The following is a 22,869-nucleotide window of genomic DNA, read 5'->3' as shown; positions in this document are numbered from 1 at the left end:
CCTTCTGGCTTCCACTGCTGGTCAAGACCCAGGACTCCTGCAGCCCTCCTGAGCCTCCGTGTGCTGCTGTTGTTGTGTTGTCTCAATTGCTCTGCAGCTTGATAGATTTCTCCAAGTGTCTCATTATGCAATTAATTTCAATTGCAATTCCCATCATCTCTTCTCTTCTGCAGGCATGCCACCCAGCAGGAGACTAATAAAACCATCACGACTAGCACCAAAGCCATCAAGCAGCTGTCTGAGATTGTCAGAGGCTCATCCAGGGTATGTGTCAGTCAAGATGCTGTTGGGGGAGAATGATGGGTTTTGTGGAAGGAGGAATAATGAAAATAAGAAGTGGCAGTGGGTGCTTTAAAGCTGTTAAGCTCTGTGTTTTGATATATCTTCCCTTCTTCTCAAACAAGTGTAGTTTTCACTTATAAATGACCCAAGGGAAAACAGCTGCAGACATCAGTTCCCTTCCCAAAACTGGATCACATAGAATTGGAAATCAAGAACTCAGCAGCAAAGCCTTTGGCCAGTTCATATCTATCTCAGGGTCTCAGTTTGGGTGAAAATATTGCAGAAAACTCTGGCTTCACGTGAGTTTGGCATTGGTTAAAGACTCAGTCGTGGGGTGCAGGTGAGTTTGGGAATGTGTTAAGTGTCTGGAAAGGCCAAACCCATGGAATATATCTGTATATGACACTGCTTCAGTGCTGTGTGCTAGTGAAAAGGCAGCTTTGGGGGTAGATAAATACAGGCTGTGGCCAGATCAGAGCAGGATTTTAAATGAGAATTTACCCCTACTCTGAATTCCCATTTATCCCAGAAAATCCCATCTGTTTTGTGTGCAGACTGGGCTGTCATCTCTAGGTTCAACTCAGCATCAGTGTCACAAGGTAGGAATGATCCCCATCCCATTGTCCCCAGTGCAAGGACTGGACAAACAGAAGGTTTTGGACCTTCCAACAATGATTTTATACCCCAGATGTTACTGCTGACTTGGCATCATGGGCAAGAACACAAGCAAACTGTGGGGACCAGATTCCAGCTGGAGAGTTAAAGGAGAATTTTCACCCACATGACATTCAGCACCTGAAATGAAAATAAGGACAATTTTACTTGATTTCTGTTACACTCTTGCTTCCAGCATCCATATAGTTTCTAAGTCAGGAACTTCCCTGTGTTCATGTTTTATTTTCTTTCACTACCTACCATTTTCCAAAGTCCTGTATTACTTCAACCTGTTCTCACTGCCTTTCCACCTAGAAATAAGACTGCTTTAAACGCACAACTCATCTCTGACCAAGTGGTTTTTACAGCCTGGATTTATGGCACTTGCCAACAGGCAGTTGAGATAAGGATTTAAAACCTGGATCACCCGAGGCCACCTTTATAACCTGTGAAGGACCATGTGCAACTCAGCCTGCCTAAAAAAAAATCAATGGGTGATGGTCTGCTCCAGAGGATGGGGAGGGGAGCCTGGAATGACTGTTTCCACATGTAGATGTAGGCATCAAGATTAATACAAGAATAATTTTTAACATATTGCTTTGAATAGTGTTGGATGGAGGAACAGCTTTGTTGGTTTTGGTTTTTGGTGGTTTTTTTTTTTTTTTTTTTTTGTTTTTGTTTTCTTGCATAATTACATCTGAGCTTGATGAAACAGAAGATGCTGCCTTGGAGATATGGGGATCTGGAATTTTTTTTCTTTTTTTTTTTTTTTTTTTTTTCGTTGTTGTTGTGCTGATCCCCAGGCTCTATTTTGTGACATAAATTGGGTCCAAAGGGGAATCAGGCAAGGTCACATTAAACTCAATTACAGTGCCACACAAGAATGTATTATTTGCCCTTGAAGCCCATGGGGACTCTCAGGAGAAGAGGTTTTACTGTCATGGGGACAAAAACGCAAAGTTGAAGGGAAAATATTTAAGAGCTGAAGGAAATAGACACAAAAACTATTTCAGTAATATAAGGAATAAACTTCCTGCTCTCTATTACATCGTATAATAACTTTTTTCTGCTCACTGATCAATTAATTTAACTTTTTTTTTTAATTCTTCTTTTTAACAGTAGAATTTTAGTAATCAAACCTACAAATTTTGATAGAAAGCCTGTAGCCACTGCCCCTTACATAGAAGAAATTGTTCTGGTGGACATTGGCTGCTGGTCAGTAAGTGCCTCATGGGAATCTGGGTACCACTGCAAACTCTCCTCCCATAAAATTACTCACAGCATGAAAAGCCTTACAGAGCTTTATAGTTAGTCCTCAACAATCCATTTTTCTGTGGATTGTTTGCATGCACACACAGAAAAAAAAAAAACTTTCTTTGTCAGTCAAGCAATCATAGTGTCATAGAATTTAGGTTGGAAAAAACTTTTAAGATCAAATCCAACCGTGCACCTGAACCATGTCCTTAAGGGCCACATCCACACACTTACTGAACACTTGCAGGGATGGTGTCTCCACCACTTCCCTGGGCAGCCTTATCCAGTGCTTGACAAGCTTTTCTCTGCAGAAATGTTCCCAAATACACAATCTAAATCTCCCCTGGGGGAGCGTGATTGTCCTATCCCTTGTTCCCTGGGAATGGACATTGACCCTGGTTTTGCCCTCCTGTCAGGGAATTGTAGAGAGTGAGGTCTCCCTGGAGCCTTCTTTTGTCCAGGCTGAGCCCCCCCAGCTCCCTCAGCTGCTCCTCATCAGATCTGTGCTCCAGCCCCTTCCCCAGCTCCTTTCTCTCCTCTGGACACGCTCCAGCCCCTCAATCCCCTTCTCGTTGTGAGTGGCCCAAAACCGACCCCAGGATTTGAGGTGTGGCCTCCCCAGTGCTGAGTTCAGGGGGAAGTATTTCCCCCTGGCTTAGCCATGACATTATTTTGGTGTTCCTCCACTCTTAGGGGAGGGGTGATTGCACAGTTCACCTTTTCTGCTTGCAGAAAATGTGCAGGCAGCACAGATAATTCAAGTGTTACCCCACCTTCTGGCTCTGCTTTGCTGTTTGGCTGTGCCAGAAAGTTTCCAGGCACATCTTGTGGTTGGGATCTGTTGGAATGTTACGGAACGTTTTTCCAACAGGGATCTGTCACCAAGATCAAGCTGTTTAATAAAACAAACAAAGCCTAAACTCCAGTTCCTTCATTAGCTTCTTGCTCACCCTCTTTACCCTGGGGAGGCTCTGCTGATGAACAGATTTGCTTTGCTTTTAAACACTGTAGTAATGACTTAAATTTAGCATCCCCAAACTGCCTCCCTCCCTGGCAGTGCAAGTTAGGAGATATATCTGGATTAATCAAAATACAACCTGGACAAACTCTGGTGGCTTTGGTATATCGCTTTAATAAGTCTGACGCATGCCTGCAACAATGGGAAGGATATATTGTAATTACAGAGGTGTAATGAAATTTGGCTGGCAACATGCACTTAATAATGTGTCTCTATTATAAACACTCTGGACTGATTGATTTCCTAGCACTTGCTGCCTGTGCCTTAAAAATTAAATAAATAAATGGATGTACATAAAATTGCAGTTCAACAGCGTGTCTGTTGTGTAATAGAATTGCATCATCTCTAGGGCTGCCTCATATTTTAAATTATTTACCTGTCCTATTCAAGAAACTGAGTATGGGGTCTTTAAATGAAATTATTTTATGTGTTAAATGAGAAGTTGGAATTATTTGGGTAAGGAGATCCACCCCCACATATACACACACGCACATCTTTTTTATGCTTTTTTTCCCCCATAATGTTCATGAGTACAGTCCATCTGAACCATACAGGATTGGATTTCTTTTATTTTAAAAACTGTCATCAATTCAGAAGTGCCAAAATTAACCACTGCAGTTTGTGAATGCCCGGCTGCATTGGGAAAACAATCTGAGTGATAAATTGCTACTTATCCACGTCCTGGCTGTCATTCCCTAAATGCCTGTTTCAGTTTTGATAACCTTGTCATTCTGGAAGCTTTGAAGACTTTTAATGCCTGCAAGACTGAAGTTTTCAATGCTTTTATACTCCCTTGGTTTTTTTTTTTCTAAAGAGTAAGAGCTTTCTCCATGTCCTTTTCTTTAGAAAGTAGAAGAAAATAGCTTCATATGACTCCTTCCCTAAATATTTGGACTCTTCTTATCCATTTTCCCTCTGAATTTTTTTTTCTTTTCCTTTTAACAGAAAATAGCAGAGAAATCCAAATCTTTGCTTCCTACTGGGCAGAGAAGCACCAAACAGGTAGGTTCATGAGTGTTTCTGTGTTTGGAAGTAAGTACAGTGCTAAAAAAAAGCTGTTTTTTAACCCCACTAATGATGCTGAAGAGCTTGGAGCTCCTCCACTGCCTACACTGAAACCAGTGAGGTGATTTTCCAATAGGGATGAGTGATGTCTTTGGAGGTGGGAGACAACAGGACCCAGGGAAAAAGACTTATGTAAAACCTGTTTAATTATTCTCTGCTTTTCTGTCCTCATGGGGCTGTTTTTCCATTCTTGAGGGGAGTTTTGTCTGCTATGAAATATATCAAAAAGCAGTCCTACACACCCTTTTCCTGGAAGCTGGGCTTGTAGGTGCGGTTAAATCACATTCCAAGGACAATTTCATAGAAGAAAATTAAGAAGACTTTTTATCAAATCTGTCCCCAGTTTTGAGAGGGATTAGGTATTCTGCTTTCTTTGGCTACACTGCACTGTGGTTAACTACTACATACATATGCAAATTGAGCCTTTTTCTTCTTTTTTAGCCCATATTAGGAAAATTTTCAATGAATAAATACTATATAGAATCAAAGTGTATAAATTTATTCTAATTTGTGCATAGATATTCATATATACTCTGATTCCTCCATATGTGATGCACATATTTCATTTATATGTACATTTATGTGAATATATATATAAAATATAATTAGGTGCATGTGTGCCAGTGAACATATGCAAATTATTAAGACTATAAAGATATTTTAGTGTAAGTTTATATGTATACATACAGAAAAAATGTGTAGTCATTCATAAATAGTAATGCAAAGTACTATAGATTTAATATCTAGATGTGTATGTGTGTTTAAGAAATCTCCACAGATTTCCAAGAGAGTTTGGATGCCAGGAGATCCTTTGGCTGAAGTAAGGATTCAACAGAGATTAGGTTGTCCTCTCAAATCTACATACTAGGAAACTTGTAGGCATTTTCAGCTGGTACTGTGCCACCAAAACCCAAAACTCCATGTCTAATTTCAGTGATTATCTCTGATATTTTGGATACTTTTTATCATTTAAGGGGCAGTCAGCAGGTTTTCTGCTTTCCTAATGACTTTTCTCTCCCTACCTTGTGCCACCTGGTTTTCTACAGCTTCCTTAAGGTATGTGAGAAATAGTTGTACTTTGTAACTTTGATGATTCTCTTTAAAAAAGAGTGGAATGGTGCCACTGAAAACCCCATCATTAGTGCAGATCAATGAACCAAAGTTTTAATATTAACTAAGTTTCAAACAAGTACAATTCTGCCTTAGACCTTGTTGCTTATTTGGTGTGGGTGTCAGTGAAATGAAATTTAGGTACCAAAGGGCTGATGAATTCCTTTATCCAGAGTGAGGGTTCCCACTGCTACCTGTGGAGAGATTGTGCACAGATGTTGCTTTTCAGCTGTGTGTTTATAAAAATTAACAGTCTGGTTTTGTCCACCAGCTGGTGATCTGTGTTGAGCAGGGGCATAAATAGCACATCTTGTAACTGTGGTCAAGTCCTACATACATTAAATATTTATTGGGTCATTTTGTGCAAATTAACTCTGATTTGTTTTCATGCCGTCTGTATTGCGTCACTTCTTGGGCTTTTAACCAATTGTGTTTGACTGCTCTTGGTGGAGTGGGTTGCAGGGAAGAGAACAGCTCTATTCTTGCCTGGACTACCATTTCTGGTACTACCATGGCCCTGACTGCTCCACAGGATGTGGGACACTGCTGGCCATTAACCAGTGCAAACAGAATGAAAAATGGTAATTACTGCAAATTGTTGGCACGGGGAGCAAGCCTGGATGAAACCAGCTTTTTTTCCTATGTTGAAATTGCTTGGTGACTCCAAAACCAACTTTCTTTGGAAGAAAACAGAGCTTTAATATGGGGAAAAAATTAGGATGCCAGACAAAAAATACTCAAATCTTTATGTGAGTCATGGTGAGGCTGGAGCAAAAGGAGGCTGCAGGAAGAATGGGACAGAGACAACTCCCTTTGCCTTTAACCAGGTAGGAATCCAATGACTGGGAGATTATAGCAGGATCAGTTTGGTGGGGGTCAGGCAGAATCAGCAGAAATTGGGTTAAACTGGATCAGCTCAGGTTGTTTCTCCTTGTAGCTGTCATTTGCAGGTGAAGTGGCTTTGGTGGATCACAAAAAAGGAGGTAGTAGCATGTCCTGGGTGAGAAGGTTCTGACTCAGAAAAAGGCTTGATGACACCCAAGAGCAAATCTTTTTCAGGCAGTGACATTTGCTTGGGCTGGGGACACACAAGCCTTCATGCACAAAAGGGATGAAAATTAATTCACATCTGCTTCAGCTTCCCTGTAGGTTTGCAGCTGCACACATCTTCTCTTCTTACTCCCTCAAAAAGGAGAAAAATTAAAGGTGTAAAAACCACTGAAGGAAATGTGGTGCTGTGGTTAGTTTTAACTTATTATTATTATTATTTTTCCAGCAGCAGATTGGCCAGGACACACAAATTTATGGTTCCCACAGGACCTGTAACCTGACCACTATGTGAATATATTAAGGCATTAAAGTTAACACCCTATAGAGTAATGCAAAATACTACATATGTTCAGGAGAGCTGATTTATGGGCCTTGTGAAGGTGCACAGTGACTTGGTGCAGATCCAGCCTTGACTCAAGCACTGCCTGCCTGCAGGGCTTTGTTCTCTTTTATTTATACTTTAATTTATTACAGCAAATTGTAAGAGGTCTGAAGAATACTCGTTTTTCTGGATGCCTGTCCCTATACTTCTCTCCCACTGGTGAGTGGGAAAGGTGAGATGTTGGGTAACACAAACCCTAATAATTTCCCTTTAGGGAGTAATTGATTCCCTAGACTTATGTAACAGGTAAAAATTGCCATGGCAAGCCTTGGGAAAATTAGTTTCCTGCCCATTGTGGTTTGTTGTAAGTACTCTTTAATTGAGTTTATTTGTTTATAAAGGCAAAATAAAGGCATTGATCCAAAACTCCTTGAACCCTGAAGTTATATAAATTCTTAATCAAATATATGTTTGTAGGAATGTGTTTGTGTATAGACAAATCAATGGAGTTCTATAGGTGCATGTATTGAAAGACACAACTTTTTACTACACTAAATGATGATTGTTGAACGTGCCTTGTGGCAACAACTAATATAAAAAGGAAAAAAGCCCTTTCCCTTGAATCTGTGGAAGTAATTTTAAGTCTTTGCCTACTGGCGACAAAATGAGGCTAATTAAGGGGAATTTTGAAAGGTAGTTTTAGTTTATGGGAATTGCTGGTGCAGCCTGCAGCAGAGATTTGGGGATATGGTCATCTCTGCTCCTGATTGTTTTTGGGCAGATGGGCTGCAAATCCCACTTCTCCCCCTGAACAGATGCACCAAAGTGAAAACTCCTCCTCCCAGGCAGAGTCCAGTGTAGGAATGGGAATATTTCAGGTGTTCTTGGAGCTGGGACAGTGTGGTCAGTGGTAGGAGAGGTTGGACAGCTGACCAGATATGTTCTCTAGGGTGAAATCCATCCCACAGTGCAACAACAGGATATAATATAATGTTCTACTAGCACAGAATTGATTATCTATAGTATTAAAATAATTAATGGTAGACTGTGGAAAATCCACAGCAGAGCAAATAATGTTTCTGAGCACAGGAGATGAAAAGAATCCTTATTTTTAAAATTTTTTTAAAAATAATTATTATGCATCCAACATCATCAGCTTCTGATAGAATCTGGTTTTGTGCCCATGGTTGAACAAGTTCAAATGATGGGGCTTGGAGCAACCTGGGGTGGTGGAAGGTGGTACTGCCCATGGCAGGGGGTTGGACAAGATGATCTTTAAGGTCTCTTCCAACCCAAACCATTCTGTGATTCTCTGCAATTCTCTCTTCTCCACTAATGGGGAGGAAAGTGGGTTTTTCTCACCCTGCAGACTTTGTGGGTGGTTCCCCCAAGGGAGTGGGAGGAGGGGAAGCACAGCTCTGCGTTAGCTGGGGAATGAGTTTTTGTCTAAAACCACATCAAAAATCTGAACAGACTTTTTTTTTTTTTTTTTTTTTTTTTTTTGAGGAAACTTTCCTAGCAATATTTAGAAATTAAAATTACAGTAATTGTCGTGGTGTAATGGCATCCCTCTTCATTTCCTGCTGCTCATGGAGAGGGGAAAGGATAATTATTGCTCTGGAACATGGTAGTTGCCAAAAAGATGCCTTTGTTCCTTATTCTATGGGCCTATTTGACCCATCTCTCAAAGGTCAGTAAATTATATTTCTTAGGAGTACAAATATGGGTAATAAATGTCTATTTGCATATACAAGCTTTTTTTTTTTTTTCCTCCTCCTGACTGCATCAGTTTATTCTGTCTTTAAAAGGACTTCCTTCCCACAGGAAGCATCATTTCTCCCTTTCTTCCTGTGTTTATGAAGTTGTTCTTTTTATGTGATTAGAGTAAAATTCTCATTTTGAGGGCAGCAAGATCCAGTCCTTGGCTTTATGGAAGAATAACTTTCTTTGGCGGTAATGTCTGCATAAACTGCATATATCTATGTGAGTGTGTAATGACTTTGGTTATTTGGGCTTCTATTTTTATCAGGCCCTTGTCATGGTAGGTGTATAAGCACAGCTACAAGACTGTGCCACCTTGAGGATCTCACAGGCTAAGCCAATGCCAACAGCTTATTTTGAACAATAATTAATTATGAGTTTTTAAAGTAATAGATGCTCCTGATGCTCCTCATGTTTGAAACCAGCTTCCACATTTGTGAGAGGACGTGGTGTGTATTTCCCTGAAATGCAAAATCTGATTTCTCATAATCAAAATACAGCTTTTGCCCTGACAAATGGAGCTTTTTATTTACACATTTGTCTTATTGACTCTACCATCTTATCTCAGAACTCATCCCAGTTCCTAATGTTCCAGTCTGGCTGCTGTATCTCAGGAAATCAAGCCTTAGCTTTGGTGATAATTTATCTTGCATGTGTGGTAGTAATTGCTGTGTCTTTTCAAGGTCATTTGGGATGCAGCTACTTCTGTAAAAAGTGTTATTTCAATAATGTCAACTTTGTTTTAAATGACTGTGCATCCTTTAAAAGCCATATTGTAATCAGCCCACTCCCCTGTTCCTAGGGTTGTCAATATGGAGCATTTAAATCACACAGTTATTTTTTTCTTGACTTTACTCAAGTGTGGGCTTTTGTTTGGTTTTAAAGGGTTTGGGTTTTTTTTTTTTTTTTTAAGGCAGTCATTAAAGCAATTTTCTTAAGAAAATTTAAATTTTTCTGCCTCTTTGGGGGTAGAGAAATAGGTTCTCATAAAGGGATTTAATAAGTGGATGGAAATAGATTCACACATAATCTTTTAATTTGTTCCCTGTGTTTTCAAGGGAGGTGGAATCTATTCTGAATGTCCCAAAGTATTCGTGCTCTGCTTCCAGTGTGTCTGGGAAGGGAAGGTCTTTTCTTCTCATCATGCCCACGATCTTGAAAAAAAAATTCCAGTGGGCTTTGTAGGCACAGAACTTCCCTAAGTAACCATTAAACTCCTCTTTTGTCAGGGAGGCAGCATTTTTCAGCTGTAAAACTTAAAAGGAAGAATCCTGCACCAGAGCCCTTGGGAAAACACCCAGGTTCTGGATGCTGCTGGTGTCAGGTTTTATGGGACACCAGGAATGCTCTGGGCTTCAGTAAAAACACGTAAGAAACCACCCCAAATGCTACTACAGCTTTAATTGAAGGAATTGTCAAAAGCTGGAGGTTTGAGCTTCCAGTAGCATTCCAATCTTCTTATCCTACAGGAGAAGAAAAGTAAGAAAAGACCAAACCTTTATTAAAAAAAAAAAAGAAAAGAATATGTATCATCAGGTTTGGGGGGAGCTTTCCATTTCCTAAATTGCCTGAACAACTTGAACACTGTGGATTTTCTTTGGCAACCCTCTACTAAGTGCCTTTCAAGGAACCAGCCCACTTTGCCTGTGTCTGCTGATAGAACCTGAGACTGCAGCTGCCTCTACCAGCACCCGGGCAAGGAAATGAGTTTTCACTAGCTGGGTTTTGGTTAGTTAAGGTTTTTTGGTTTTTTTTTTTTTTTTTTTTTTTTTTTTTTTTTTTTTGTTCAGTTTGTTTGTTCCCTTGTGTGTTTTTCTTCTTTTTATTGTATTTTTAAATTTTTTTTTTCCTTTTGTTTGAGTGAGAAAGGACAGAGGTTTCTGTGTGGGCAGAGGATGAAGGCGAGGGAAGGGGCTCTTTTGTACAAAGCCTCCTCCAGAGCAGCTCTGCTGGCTCCTCTACCCCAGCTCTGAGTCACTGCTGGAGCCACAAACCAAAGCCTTGTTTTGTCTGGAATGTGCCAGCCTCGCCCCCAGCCCTGCAAACGCTTGCTTTTATGTTCCCAAATCCTGGGAGACACTTTGCTGTCACCCCACGCTGGCGCAGACCCTGCTGGGGGAACGGTGGCACCGGGGTCGCGTGGAGGCGTTTGGGGCCACACGACGAGACACGACCACGAGCCAGCCCTGCTGATGGCAGGGAGCCCTTGGACAGGGAAAAATCCTTATTGTGCCCAGAGGCTGGGACAGATCACTCAGCTGGTGCTCACGTTATTGTTCTTCCACAGCCAGAGACAGCTCTGCAATGTATTTTTCCCCGCTGCGTGTGGTGGTTGCCTGGGTGGTTGCTGTGCTTGTGTCTCGTGGAATCACAGAAGGGTTTGGGTTGGAAGGAACATTAAAAATCATCTGTTTAAAACCCCCTGCCATGGGCAGGGACACCTTCCACCCTCCCAGGTTGATCCAAGCTCCATCCAATCTGGCCTGGAATGTTTCCAGGGATGGGGCAACCACAGCTTCTCTGGGCAACCTGTGCCAGGGCCTCTCCACCTTCACAGGGAGGAATTTCTTACAAATATCCAATCTAAATCTACCCTCCTTCAGCTTAAAGTCATTCCCCATGTCTTATTCACTCCATACCCTTGCAAAAAAATCCCTCTCCAGCCTTTCTACCCCCTTAAGTACTGTCAGCCCCTAAATTTAAAGAATACTGCAAATGCACATCTCCTGCCACATCAGGTTCATTCAAAAAAAGCATTTCTCACCTATTACATAAGATCAAGACGTGGTCTCAAGGAATTCTGAATCCTCTCTCCTCCTGAGCATTGCTTTTCACCCAGTGAGTGTGGGCAGTTCATGGTTCCAGTCAGCACTGCTGGCACAGATTTGTATATCTATAAATATATATCTGTGCACTGATGTATACCTACATCAATACAAATAAATACAAATAAAAAATAAAATTAAATATAACTGTAAATACAGTGGCAGCTGGATGGACACTCACCTTGCTCAGAGAGCTTTGTCCTTGCATGCAGCTTTTCTGGGCAGTGAGGGTCACCTCTGGCAGCTCTGTCAGATCTGTGTGACAGCAGCTGAAGAGGAGAGCAAACACAGGCCAGAGCTGATGAAATGTAGGCTGGGTCTGCAGGACGTGTGTGGCCACAATGGCAGTACTATAATTATTAAAAAATGAATTAAAAGCTTGAATTTTGTTCACTTTATGGGCTTGACTCCCCTGCATATAATTTATTTTTTTTTTCAGAAGCATAATTATAGAGTGTTTCTGCCCAGTGGAAGTGGTTTTTGCTGGGATGAGTGGGCTGCTCATATAACCCCATCCACCTCCCTTCCTTCAACCCCACCTTCCCTAAGGTGCACTGCAAGAGTCTAAATTGACTTTTGCCCTGGCAAAGATCACATGCAGCAACTGGAGTAACAAATGTGAAATCTTACTGAGTATGTCACCTTGCTCCAAAGTGAATGCAGTGTTATTTAATACATTTAAACCCCACTGTGGAGATGAATTATTGAAAGGAAGGAAATTGTATTCTTCTAAACCCACTTTGATGGCTGCATTTATCACATGATTAAATGGGGACAGCAATGGTATTTTCCCACTACAAAATGTGTTTGGAAATATATTAACCCTTGCTGCACCAGGGTGAATAAAAAAATGATATTTGTTAACCTTTCTGGGGCACATCTTATTTGTTTTCTAGGCACTAAATAAACAAACTAATATCCACCATAAAACCTAATAATATTAAACCCCTTTCACTCCTGTGTAGAAGACAGTGATGTTACCTCCCCTATGCTTCATCTCACCTCTGAAATCACAGACTTATGGAATGACTTGAGGTGGAAGGGACCTTAAAAACCATCTTATTCCAACCTCTTGCCATGGACAGGGACACCTTCCACTAGACCAGGTTGCTCAGGCTCTCTGAATTGGTCACAATTATTTCTGATTTATGAAAACATGAGGAAACACAGAATCACACTTCTAATTCTGATTCTTTATTCTGTTCCTTAGCTGAAAAGTGTAACCCAAATTTGTGCCAAGCTAAACTTCCACTGATGTTCTGGTTTGTTATAGAGTTTCATCCTCACTTTTAATGATAATCCAGGAAATTCTTTTGGAGTTAACTCATAAAGCTGGACATATATCAGAGAGATAATTTATATATAGTGTCATTATAAAACACAACAGGTTCTGTAGGATAAGGCATGTGGTGAAGATAACATTTCAAGTAGTTATTTCTGAGCTGATAGCAACAGCCTGTGTGATAAATAAAATAAATGTGTTCACCTAAACACAGATGGAGGTTCTCCACTGCAATCTCACAAACTTGTTGATTTGAGAAGGTGCCTCTGAAGCAAACAATTCCCTTAAGTTTAAGAGACTTTTTCACCCAATTGTCCCAGATATGAAATAAGGTGGTGGTTCAGAGCCATGAGCAAACCCTGATGAAAATTCCCTGGATATGGTTTTGTAGATAAGAATGGCAAGGTGTTGGACTTGATGGTCCTCATGGCTCCTCTCTAATTTAAGTTATTCTGTGGTTTCTATGAATGAAAAAGCTGAGTTATGAGTGTTGCTCATCACTGCCACTGCTGGGAGCAAATCCAAGTTGTGTGGTTGGCACCTGCTGAGCATCACCCTTGTCCCAGCTCATCCCTGTAAGCTCTTAATCAATCCTGGGGGAAGTGATGCAGCCATGCCACCACAGCTCTTCTCCTCCTGTGGGTGCTCAAATGAGCAGTTTGCCACTTCAGCAGGCAGGTGACAGATTGCATCTCACTGTGTCCCCTGCAGTAAAACCCAGTAAAGCTTTGCAGTGTCCCCTTCATTAATCTGCTTTAATTAAAGCTGTGCTACCACGTGGTACCCTGGGATGAGCTTTAGGTCACTCCAGTGGATTAATTTGGTTTGGGGCAAGAGGACTTTTTCCCTGCTAAGGTCCCAATCTCAACTCTTGTCTCACTGTCTTCTCCAGATGCTGGAAAGGAGCTGGGTATGGTAGAGCAAGGAACTTCCCCATGGGAAATGGATGTTGATCTTCTGCTCCTTTTTCTGTAACTTCCCAAAGCCAAAAACACAGACAAGAGGTTCCCAAGGTCTTCCTTGGCACAAAGACTGCCATGGGGAAACCTGCAGTGGCTATATGGAAAAAGTGAATAAAACCATAAATGTTTATTTCCATGAACCCAGTTTTCCATGGGGCAAAGCCAGAGATCCTGTTTCCAATCTGTGCAAGCCCTGGATTTTTTGTGAGCTGTGGATGGAATGAAAAGTTTCAGTTTTTTATTTTCTACCTTCAATGAATCTGTAAAGTCCTGAATGTAATAAAACTATTGAGGTGGTTCCTAGAACCTTAACTCAATATTACACTTGACACAATTGGATCTCTTGATCTGCAACATTTCTTGCTTTAAGAAGGATTTTCCCTTCCCCTTCTCCTTTCTGTATTAGGTTGCATTCACATGCAGAGCTCAGCAGTGACGTGCTGAGAAACACAGATGATTGCCCTAAAAAAACCCAACACCACTCAGCAAACAAAAATAAAATAAATTTAAAAAAAAAATAAAAATCAAAGCATCTTCTTGCAATCACAGCTGATTTCTGGTGAGTGGAGAAGGTGCTTTCTCCCCCTTTCTGTGCCCAGCAGTTTGTAACTGGTCAGATGATTTAAGGAAGGAGAATGGGAATGTGGCTTTTATGTGCAGTAGGATGTGGTGACCTCCTCTGGAAGCTGAGCACTGGGAAGTTTGATAGCCCTGTGGTGGGAGCTCCTAAGTTGACCCCTATATTTAAACATGATTAAAAACACCACTGAAGAGCCAGGCACAAGAAAAAAAAAACAAAAGAACCCCTTTTCCAGCAGCTGCTGGGAGTGGGGTGAGGGAAGCTGTGGATGCTGCACGCTTTGGAGTGCCATCTGCTGGCACAGGACTGGTCGGATGCAGGAGCTGGGTTTTACATTGCTCAGATGAAAACGGTGTCAGGGAAGCCCTGATGAATCACTGAGATGAGAATAAACTCTGTAAAGAGTTGGGGTGAAACAGGATGTTTTGTGTGTCTGTTGAAGAGAGAATACCTTGCTCAGTTGTGGAAATCCCCTCCACGTCCCCTCTCTGTACTAAGGAGAACAAACATATTAAATAGAATTTAAATAAGTATAATATTAATGATTTTGTGTATAAATATATGACTTCTGAGGTTCCTAGGGAGGAAGAATTTGAGCTTTAGGTCACATCTGCTGTGAGTTTGGCAGTTTTTAGTCTCAGCTTGTCTTGTTCTCATCCTTTGTAAAGTCCACAGGGCTGTGCAGGTCCTCTCCCTATCCGGTTCATGAAATTTTGGCACCCAAATGTAAGCACAGCTCTTGCTCATCGGCACATCTGCTTTAGGCACAGTAGGGTCTGGAAGGCCATCTGATAAATGGCAGAGGGTGACACAATTCTGCTGTAGCATGGGGTAGTGCTAGTTTGCTATTTTTGAGTTTAAAAGGTTCAAAATTATTTAAATGAACAAGAAACCTCAGCTCATGGGTGTGAGAGCAGGTAAAGGTGATAGCAATTGGTGGTGATCTGTTGGACACCTGCCTACCTGGTCAGAGCTGCCAGGCAGTCCCAGCCTGGAAAAAGTGGGGTATGAGGGAGAGTTTTGCACAAAAGTAAAGGGGAGAAAGGGCTTTTTGTTTACAGACAACCATATTTTTTGTTTAAATATTTTGGCATCTGCCTATTTTTTTTTTGTATGTTTTTATGTTTCTACCCAAAAGGACCCATTTTGTAGAGGTGCATTCTTCGCATATGGGATGTAATTTGTTTTCTTGTCCTACACCAATACTGTTTATTTTGAGGTTCATTTTATTTTGAGCTTGATGACATCCAATGTTATGAAACCTTTTTCTTCTCATTACACTGCTTGTTGCTTCCAAGCCTGCAGGCACTGACCCATTGTAGACTTCAGTTCACACAAAATCCCTTTAATCATCCTTTTGCCTTCTTGACTCTCCCCCTGCTTCCTCTTCAGTCTCAGAGCTCACCAGAGCTGTTTTTTCCTCTTCTAAGCTGTGAGGAGCTGGAAAACATTGCAAATTATTAACTGACCACCAAAACAAAGGTATTTGAAGGTGGGGTATGGAGCTGTGTGGGCTATTTTTGGAACTGCTTTATTTGGAATTGCTTCTTTGTTTACAAACTGATGATTGAATGTAAGACTCGAAATTGGAGGTGAGTTGGGAAACCTCCCAATGCTGAATTTCAGTAGATGCCCCTGCAGATCACAAACATTTTGCAAACTGAGGTGTTTCTCTCTACAGGGAGAAGAACCCATCCCCATTTGTGGCGTGTTGCCTCTGACTGGATAGCAGTGCCCACCAAACCTGCTCTGTCACCCCCTCAGCTGATCAGGGGACACAAAATGTAGTGGCAGGCTTGTGGGTCAAGATAAGGACAAGGAGAAATCACTCATCAGTTACTGTCGCAGGCAAAACAGGCTCAATATGGAGAAATTAGTTTAATTTCTTACCCATTAAATCAGAGTAGGATAATGAGAAATAAAACTGAATCTTAAAACATCTCTCCCATACCCCTCCCATCTTCCCAGGATAACTCACTCCTGAATTCTCCACCTCCTTCCCAACAGCATCATGGGGGGAAGGCGTTGGGAAGTGGGACCAGTTCATCCCAAGTTGTCTCTGCTTCTCTTTCCTCCTCACCCTCCTCCACGGGGTCTAAGTCTCACCAATAAAACTGCTCCAGCACAGGATCATCTCTCCACAGTTCCACAGCTCCTGCCAGGTTTCTCTGTCTTCCTCTGTCTTGGGGTTTTTGTTCTGTTTCTTTTGTTTGGTTCTTTCTCATGATTCTCATAAGGAAATGGAAATTGGTGAGTCTGGATGTGTTCATAAGGAGGAATAGGTTGAGTAGCTGCCGAGTGCAAGGACTTTTTACATGCAAAGAGTGTCCAGAATGGATGTGTTTCCTGGGTTTGTTTGTCCACTGTTCTTCATGGAATATTGGCTATGGGACTGGGAGTAGAGCTGGCAAGTGAAGTCAGACACTTTTGTGTGGCCCCTCAGTGAGTTTGAACTCTCCTGTTTTTGGGCAGAGGAATTGGGCCATGATCTCTTCATGCTGAGGGGATTTGGGGAACATCCTGTTTCTTTCAGTAGGTTTGTGTTGTCGTTTTCCTTGCTTATAGAGCAGGAAAGGTGGAAGGGAGAATGAAAGTACTTCAGTGAGATTCATCACATGTGATTTCCTCTTCGAGAAAGTTGTGTAGTCATTGCAGAGGCTGACAGGAAGTCATTTTGCAAAAGGAGTGATGTGACACCTTCCTCTGTTCATTTCCTTGAGTTTCTACTGAAAAGCCAAGGAATTGGCAGGATATTTCATATTTATCCACATCATTACATTTAACACCTCAGAGCTTTCCTTTTGATATCCTCTGTTAATTCCCAGCATCACAGCAGGAAACAAATCAATCTCCTCATTCTCTGCTGCAAATATTTGGTGATGAGGTTACCGATAAGCTCTAAATTAGGGTTTTTTTTCATAGTTTCAGAATGCAAAGTTGTGGATGTTATAGCCTTACATACCATGGCAACTGGTTCCTCTTGGCAGGTTGCTCCACTGCCTATGATAAAGATGACTTTGGCTTCATTTCAGGACCAGTGATGTGAGAAGACTGCTTGCCTGCAAAATCTTTTCCATCAAGAAAATTCCTTGTGCTATGATTCACTCCTACCATATGTGGAGGAATTAAATGCTGGGTGAGACGCATGAAGGAAACCCCACAGGAGGAGAAATGATTTGACAGCTGATCCATAGAGCTCTTTCAGCCACCTCCAAAGAAAATGCTGTGGTGCCAGTATGAGTTTCATTACACATCTGGGCTTGACTCATCCACTACAGTGAAAGAAGAAAGAAACCCAAAGAAATAATTAAAGTTCATTATTGAGTGTATATGAAATAGCATTATTAAAGTATCTCCCTCACATTTATTTATAACCCTTCTTCCTGACAGAGCCTGACATGTTTCGCAAACACCACTCAATGATTATATGTTCTTTGCCCAAAATCTGAGGATGTTGCTCTGCATTCTATTCATCACTTGCTCAGTCAAAATTTATGTTCCTGCACAATCTGTAGGTTTTCTGAGATCTCTTTGTGTAGATACATTACTCATGAGACCTACCAGGCATATTTAAAATAAGTCGGGGTGGAAGGGCTCAAATTTCTTTCAGAGAAAGCCAAGTTCTTCTGAGAAGTGTTGGACTGGGCACTGTCACTGCATGACAGGGTGAGACTGGAGGAGGAGAAGAATATCTCCATCCTCACAATCCACACGTTTTGGTTGGCAGGATGGAGTTGCCACATATCCAGGACAACTGAGCTATCATAACTCCTCTTGGAAAAATAGCTGGGACTTCAGGATGCGTGCAAAGCTCAGAACCTTTTGTAAAACTCAGCCAAGTGTAGTTCCTTTATTTTTTTTTTTGATTAGGGCAGTGATTGTTCCTCTGTACTCAGCACTGGTGAGGCCACACCTCAAGTGCTGTGTCCAGTTCTGGGTCCCTCAGATCAAGATGAGTTGGAGCATGTCCAGGGAAGGTCACCAGAGATGGGGAAGGGTTTAAAGAGTCAGTCCTTGAGGAAAGGCTGAGGGAGCTGGGGGTGTTTAGCCTGGAGAAAAAGATGCTCAGGAGGAGTCTTCTTGCTCTCTACAATTCCCTGGCAGGAGGTTGTAGCCAGGTGGGGATTGCTCTCTTTTCCCAAGGAACAAGGGACAGGATGAGAGGAAATGGCCTCAAGCTGTGCCAAGGGAGGCTCAGTTGGGACATCAGGAAGAATTTCTTCATGGAAAGAGTGGTTAAGCTTTAAAAGGGGCTGCACAGAGAGGCGGTGGAGTCACCATCCCTGGGAGCGTTCAAGAAGTGACTGAACGTGACACTGGTTGACAAGCTGGTGATTGTTCCAAAGTTGGGCTCAATGACCTTAGAAGTCTTTTTCAACCTCAATGATTCCGTGACTCTCACAAAACTAAAACCTAATCAGTGTCCTTGGGAGACTAGCCCAGGACGTACCTCAAGGGTTTGTCTCTCCTCTGTGTCCCCACTGGTGTCACCCCCTTCCATTTGCCAAATGAGACCTGAAAACAGATCAGAGGAGTATGGATTAGCTGTGTGGCTTTGGTGTATTAGCACAGCTGTGTTTGAGCTGAGCAGCAGCAGGGGTAAAAGCACAGGCAGTGGATGCAAATAAAAGGACTTCAGCAGAAAGGTAATGTAAACTCATCAGGGACTTTAAAATGCTGAGCCAGATCGATGCTCCTTTGCTGATGGAAAGTGTCACCTCCCTCAGCAGGCAGTGTCAGTGGTTCAGGGAGAGCTTCCCATGGAGAAGGCTGCTGTGCAGCCTCATGATTATGATAAAATATGCAGGGATATTGTGGACTCAGTCACCTTCCACAATTTGGTGTGGAAAATATATGTCCAACACTAACTGTGCCAACAGTTTCTTCACTCAGTCTGATCTCAGATAAATACAGAGTTTAGTATTTATCTGGAAAAGCAGTTTTTTCCAATTCTTCTTTTATTTTTTTACCCATTTTGTTTTTAATGTTACAAGTACCCTGTGGCCAATTCTTTTCCAGATTGTGGGAAGAATGTTGTTTTATCTTCAGAAATTAGTGACAAATATTTCTTCAACAGAAGAGAGATATTTTTGTCTAAAAATGAGATTTCCTGCTCCCCAGTAGTTGGTGTGTGTATGGCAATGAAGGAGAAATAACAGGAATGTGTAGATTTTTATAGTGGCTATTCTGTTTTTATAAAGATTTTCTGCCTTCCTTCTCTCACCCTTCCTGCTGAAATATATCAGCACTAGTGAGGGTTCCAGTCCCTGTGAGGGTTCTATCTCAGCTCCTGTCCTACCTGACTGGGAGATCTGTGCATTTTGGAGATAACCTGGATCTGCCTTTGGCTTCCTTTCAATTAACTTCCAAGCTTTCTTTACTCTTTGTCCCCTTTCTGAGCACTTTTTGTGTTCTTCTTTCACTCTTGACAGTCCCTGCTCTATTTGTTTGGGTGTCCCTCTTCCTTTGTCACCTTCTCTTATTTCCCCCCCTATTTTGTTCGTGTCATTCCCCTCTGTAAAATTCTTGACAAAACATGTGAGAGCAAACAGCACTGAAGCCATTTCCTTGTGACATGTTCCCCTTTTATAGCATATGATATGATCAGTTACATTTCTGCCCATAACCATAGGATTAATATTTAAATTGTGCTTATTGACATAACGATACCCATTGTGAGGCTAACAATATAAATATGCTGGAGGAGCAGCTAGGAAAACAAGATAAGAGAGTCTCAATGCCCAGGGGACGTACACAAGGTGGAGAGTAATAGGGGAACATTATGTGTTTTGCTCATCAACAATTTTTCAGTGAAAGAGGATTTAAAAACTGCTGCAGTTTTCAGCATATTAAGAGTGTGAGGTGAATTGGGATTAGCTTTTGTAGTGACTCCGTGTTGGAACAAGCTACTTGTGACTCCAACTTAGTTTGTCAAGTCCCCTGGAGCCTGTGGAAGTCCAAAGTGTCCTCAGCAAATATTGCACTCTTCTCATTTGAAAATTTGAAGAGATGTGAAACAGGATTGATCCAGGATTGAGAGTTTGAGTGGTTAAAAAAAAAAAAGTCTGTTTCTGCCTGATTTCTGCACTGTCCTTTAGAGCTCTCCTTGGAGAGAAGAGTAGTGATCTTCATAACTCAAAAGTACAGTGCCATGCTGGAAAGTAACCATCTGAAATGAAACAAATATGTTCAGTGCAGGTGTCACTGGATAATTAAATATCAAAAGCCAAATAAAGGTAGAAATAACTTTTGAGAAGACATTGTGGGAAAATAAAGGATCAAAAGAGACAGCATTGATAGGCAGGAAAATTTTGCTGTAACCTTCACTAGCATCAAAACTCTACCCTCACCACAAAATCCCAGGAATTATAAATCTTTTCTTGATGATATTCTATCTCTTGGTCAGGGTCCCTCCTTGTAACATGAAAGCTCAGCCTGGAGTTTGGGAGAGGGGAGGGTGGGATCTGTGAGGAAGCCAACTTCTACACAGTGACTTCAGCACTGTAGTGCATCTTCCTTGGTCCATACTGGGCTTCCCTTGATTGATTTAAATTGACCTTCAGGCTTCTTCTTGCTCCTGAGCACTAAATCCTGTAGAAGCAAAGACCTCCTGTGTGACCTGAGCACATTTCATGGATAATCTCTGTGTTTGTTCTCCAAACTCTGTAGCATCTTCAACAGACACAGCACTGAGCGTCTGCTTCCTCCTCTCTCCCCACCGCTGGTTTGTTTCTAATGAAATATTTATTAAGTGAATGATATTTGCAGTCAGAGAAGGAGATAATTCATGCAAGCAATCAGCTCTGGGTTAACTGGAGAATGAAAATGTCTTGGACCGTAGCAAAAACTCGTAATCAAAGGGCTCCCCAGCTATCCATCAAACAATCAATTACTGTATCCATTAGTCCCCTTTCACCACACATTAGAACAATTTACTAGACATGCTAATGTCTGGGTCATTGCTCCTTAAGGATGAGCAAACAGCAGGGGCATCTATCAAAGTTTGGATGCAGTCTGATCTCATACAATGTGAATATATAGCTGAGATCACTTGATATTCTCATGGTGTTAAGTCTATTAAAGACCTGGTCTGTGAAGGAGATGCTGGTTGCCTCCTGTTCTCACCAGCTGAGGGAAACTTGTCAAAAGAAGTTGAAATTTTCACATGATTCTGCCTTCTGTGTGACAGATGAATAAACCAACTGCACATCAGTAAACCAGAGGTGGTTTTGTCATTTCTTTCTCACACTGGCCAGGTAATTGCAAACACATTTTCTGCTCTTACATGTGCCATGTGGGGGAAAACAGGATTTCTCCATGATGAGGGAATCCCAGAGCCAGCTTCTAGGGCATTACCCCAGATTTGTCTTGCCTCCCTGTCCTCACCTCGTTCCTGATAAATCTACTGGGAATTCAAACCATGCATGCTGAAGGAATCTGTTAAATCTTCCATGGTGTAGACTTCTGTCTCTGAAAGCAGCAAGACTCTTTCTACAGGTAGTTGGGAGAAACAAACACATCTTAATGTACTCAGCTGAGCTAAGTATGATATATTGTTTTCAGTTAAAAAAAAAAAAAAAAAAAAACCCCAGAAAAAAAACCCCGAAAAACAACTATGGTTTTTTGTCAGGGTTTTCTTGGAAAAAAAAAATCTATGTATGTTTTTTTCATGTTGTTTTGGATTGTTTGGGGTTTTTTCCCTGTAGCCTCCCTTGGGCACAGCTGGGCATGTGTAGTGTAAATCTCTACTTCTGAGCCCGACATTCAAGGCTCCCTTTATAGTCTATGGCACAGTCTTGTGTTAAGTAGCTGTCAATCTTTTTAATCTGGAGAACAGGGCTCTTATCTCCATTGACTTTATTGACCGTGTCTCCATTGATTATAGTGGGAGTCTTAATCAGGAGCTCGAGGTCAGTGCCTCCACTGTGGGTGTATAAAGTTGGAGAGGTGGATTTCTGGCAGTTCAATTTGCCTGATCAATTCAAACAAAGATATCCACTGTGCAAACATCTCAAATTGATGTTAAGAGGGATCCCACTTACATGTCAATACCACCAGTCCTGAACCAGCATCTGCCTAATTTATCCCTCCTTCTCTGAATGACACTTGATATCTGATGGAACAAAGTGGCAGCTCTGTTAACAGGGTAAAGCTCCTTGTCTCTATTGCCAGTTTGGAGAAAAGGCCAAAAAAATGAAGGACAGAATGTTATTGGATTGAATCTCCCACTGGAGAACCCCACTTCACAGTTTTGAGTAGACAGGGAGCAGGAGGAAATAAATTCCCTGCAAACACCCTTCCTGTAGTTCACCCTTTGTCCCTCCAGAATTCATGGGTTCATTGGCAGTGTCTGCACCCATGAGTGTTAGCAAGGAGCTTCTTGTGCAGTGAAAACCTGGGTTTATGTGATAAAAATCTCATTTTCATGCACACAAACTTTCAGAGGAACAGCAGAAAACTATCACCTTTCCACAGAGAGAGTCCTGTTCCAATGTGGGTTTGCAGACAGAGGTCTCTTTCAGGGAGTGAAATATTATTTTAATTCAGTGAGTGTGTCCCAGCCTTTCAGAATCAGTTCATTACTTTTTTATTACTGTAGGAGAGGAAAATTATCAGATTTGAGTCCTTTGGGAGTGGGTCAAAATAGTTAGGAAAATTACCAAGGTGCAACAAGTCAACCAATCAAAGCCCCATGCAGCATTTT

The 22,869-nt window shown here is 41.6% G+C and overlaps 1 protein-coding gene across 1 annotated transcript in view; it reads left to right on the top strand.

Moving 5' to 3' along the window:
• Nucleotides 1–22,869, top strand: part of TSNARE1 (t-SNARE domain containing 1) — a 452,796-nt gene that overhangs the window by 208,774 nt on the left and 221,153 nt on the right. Inside the window, exons 9-10 of the mRNA XM_041459558.1 lie at nucleotides 174–264; nucleotides 4,154–4,210. Coding sequence (XP_041315492.1) covers nucleotides 174–264; nucleotides 4,154–4,210 — 148 coding nt within the window. The remainder of the gene's footprint in view (nucleotides 1–173; nucleotides 265–4,153; nucleotides 4,211–22,869) is intronic.

The sequence above is a fragment of the Pyrgilauda ruficollis genome, unplaced genomic scaffold, assembly GCF_017590135.1.
Source record: "Pyrgilauda ruficollis isolate IOZ18807 unplaced genomic scaffold, ASM1759013v1 scaffold138, whole genome shotgun sequence".
Taxonomy (NCBI): Eukaryota; Metazoa; Chordata; class Aves; order Passeriformes; family Passeridae; genus Pyrgilauda; species Pyrgilauda ruficollis.
The sequence above is the reverse complement of the archived record's forward strand: the minus strand, read 5'-3'. Positions and strand labels throughout refer to the sequence as shown.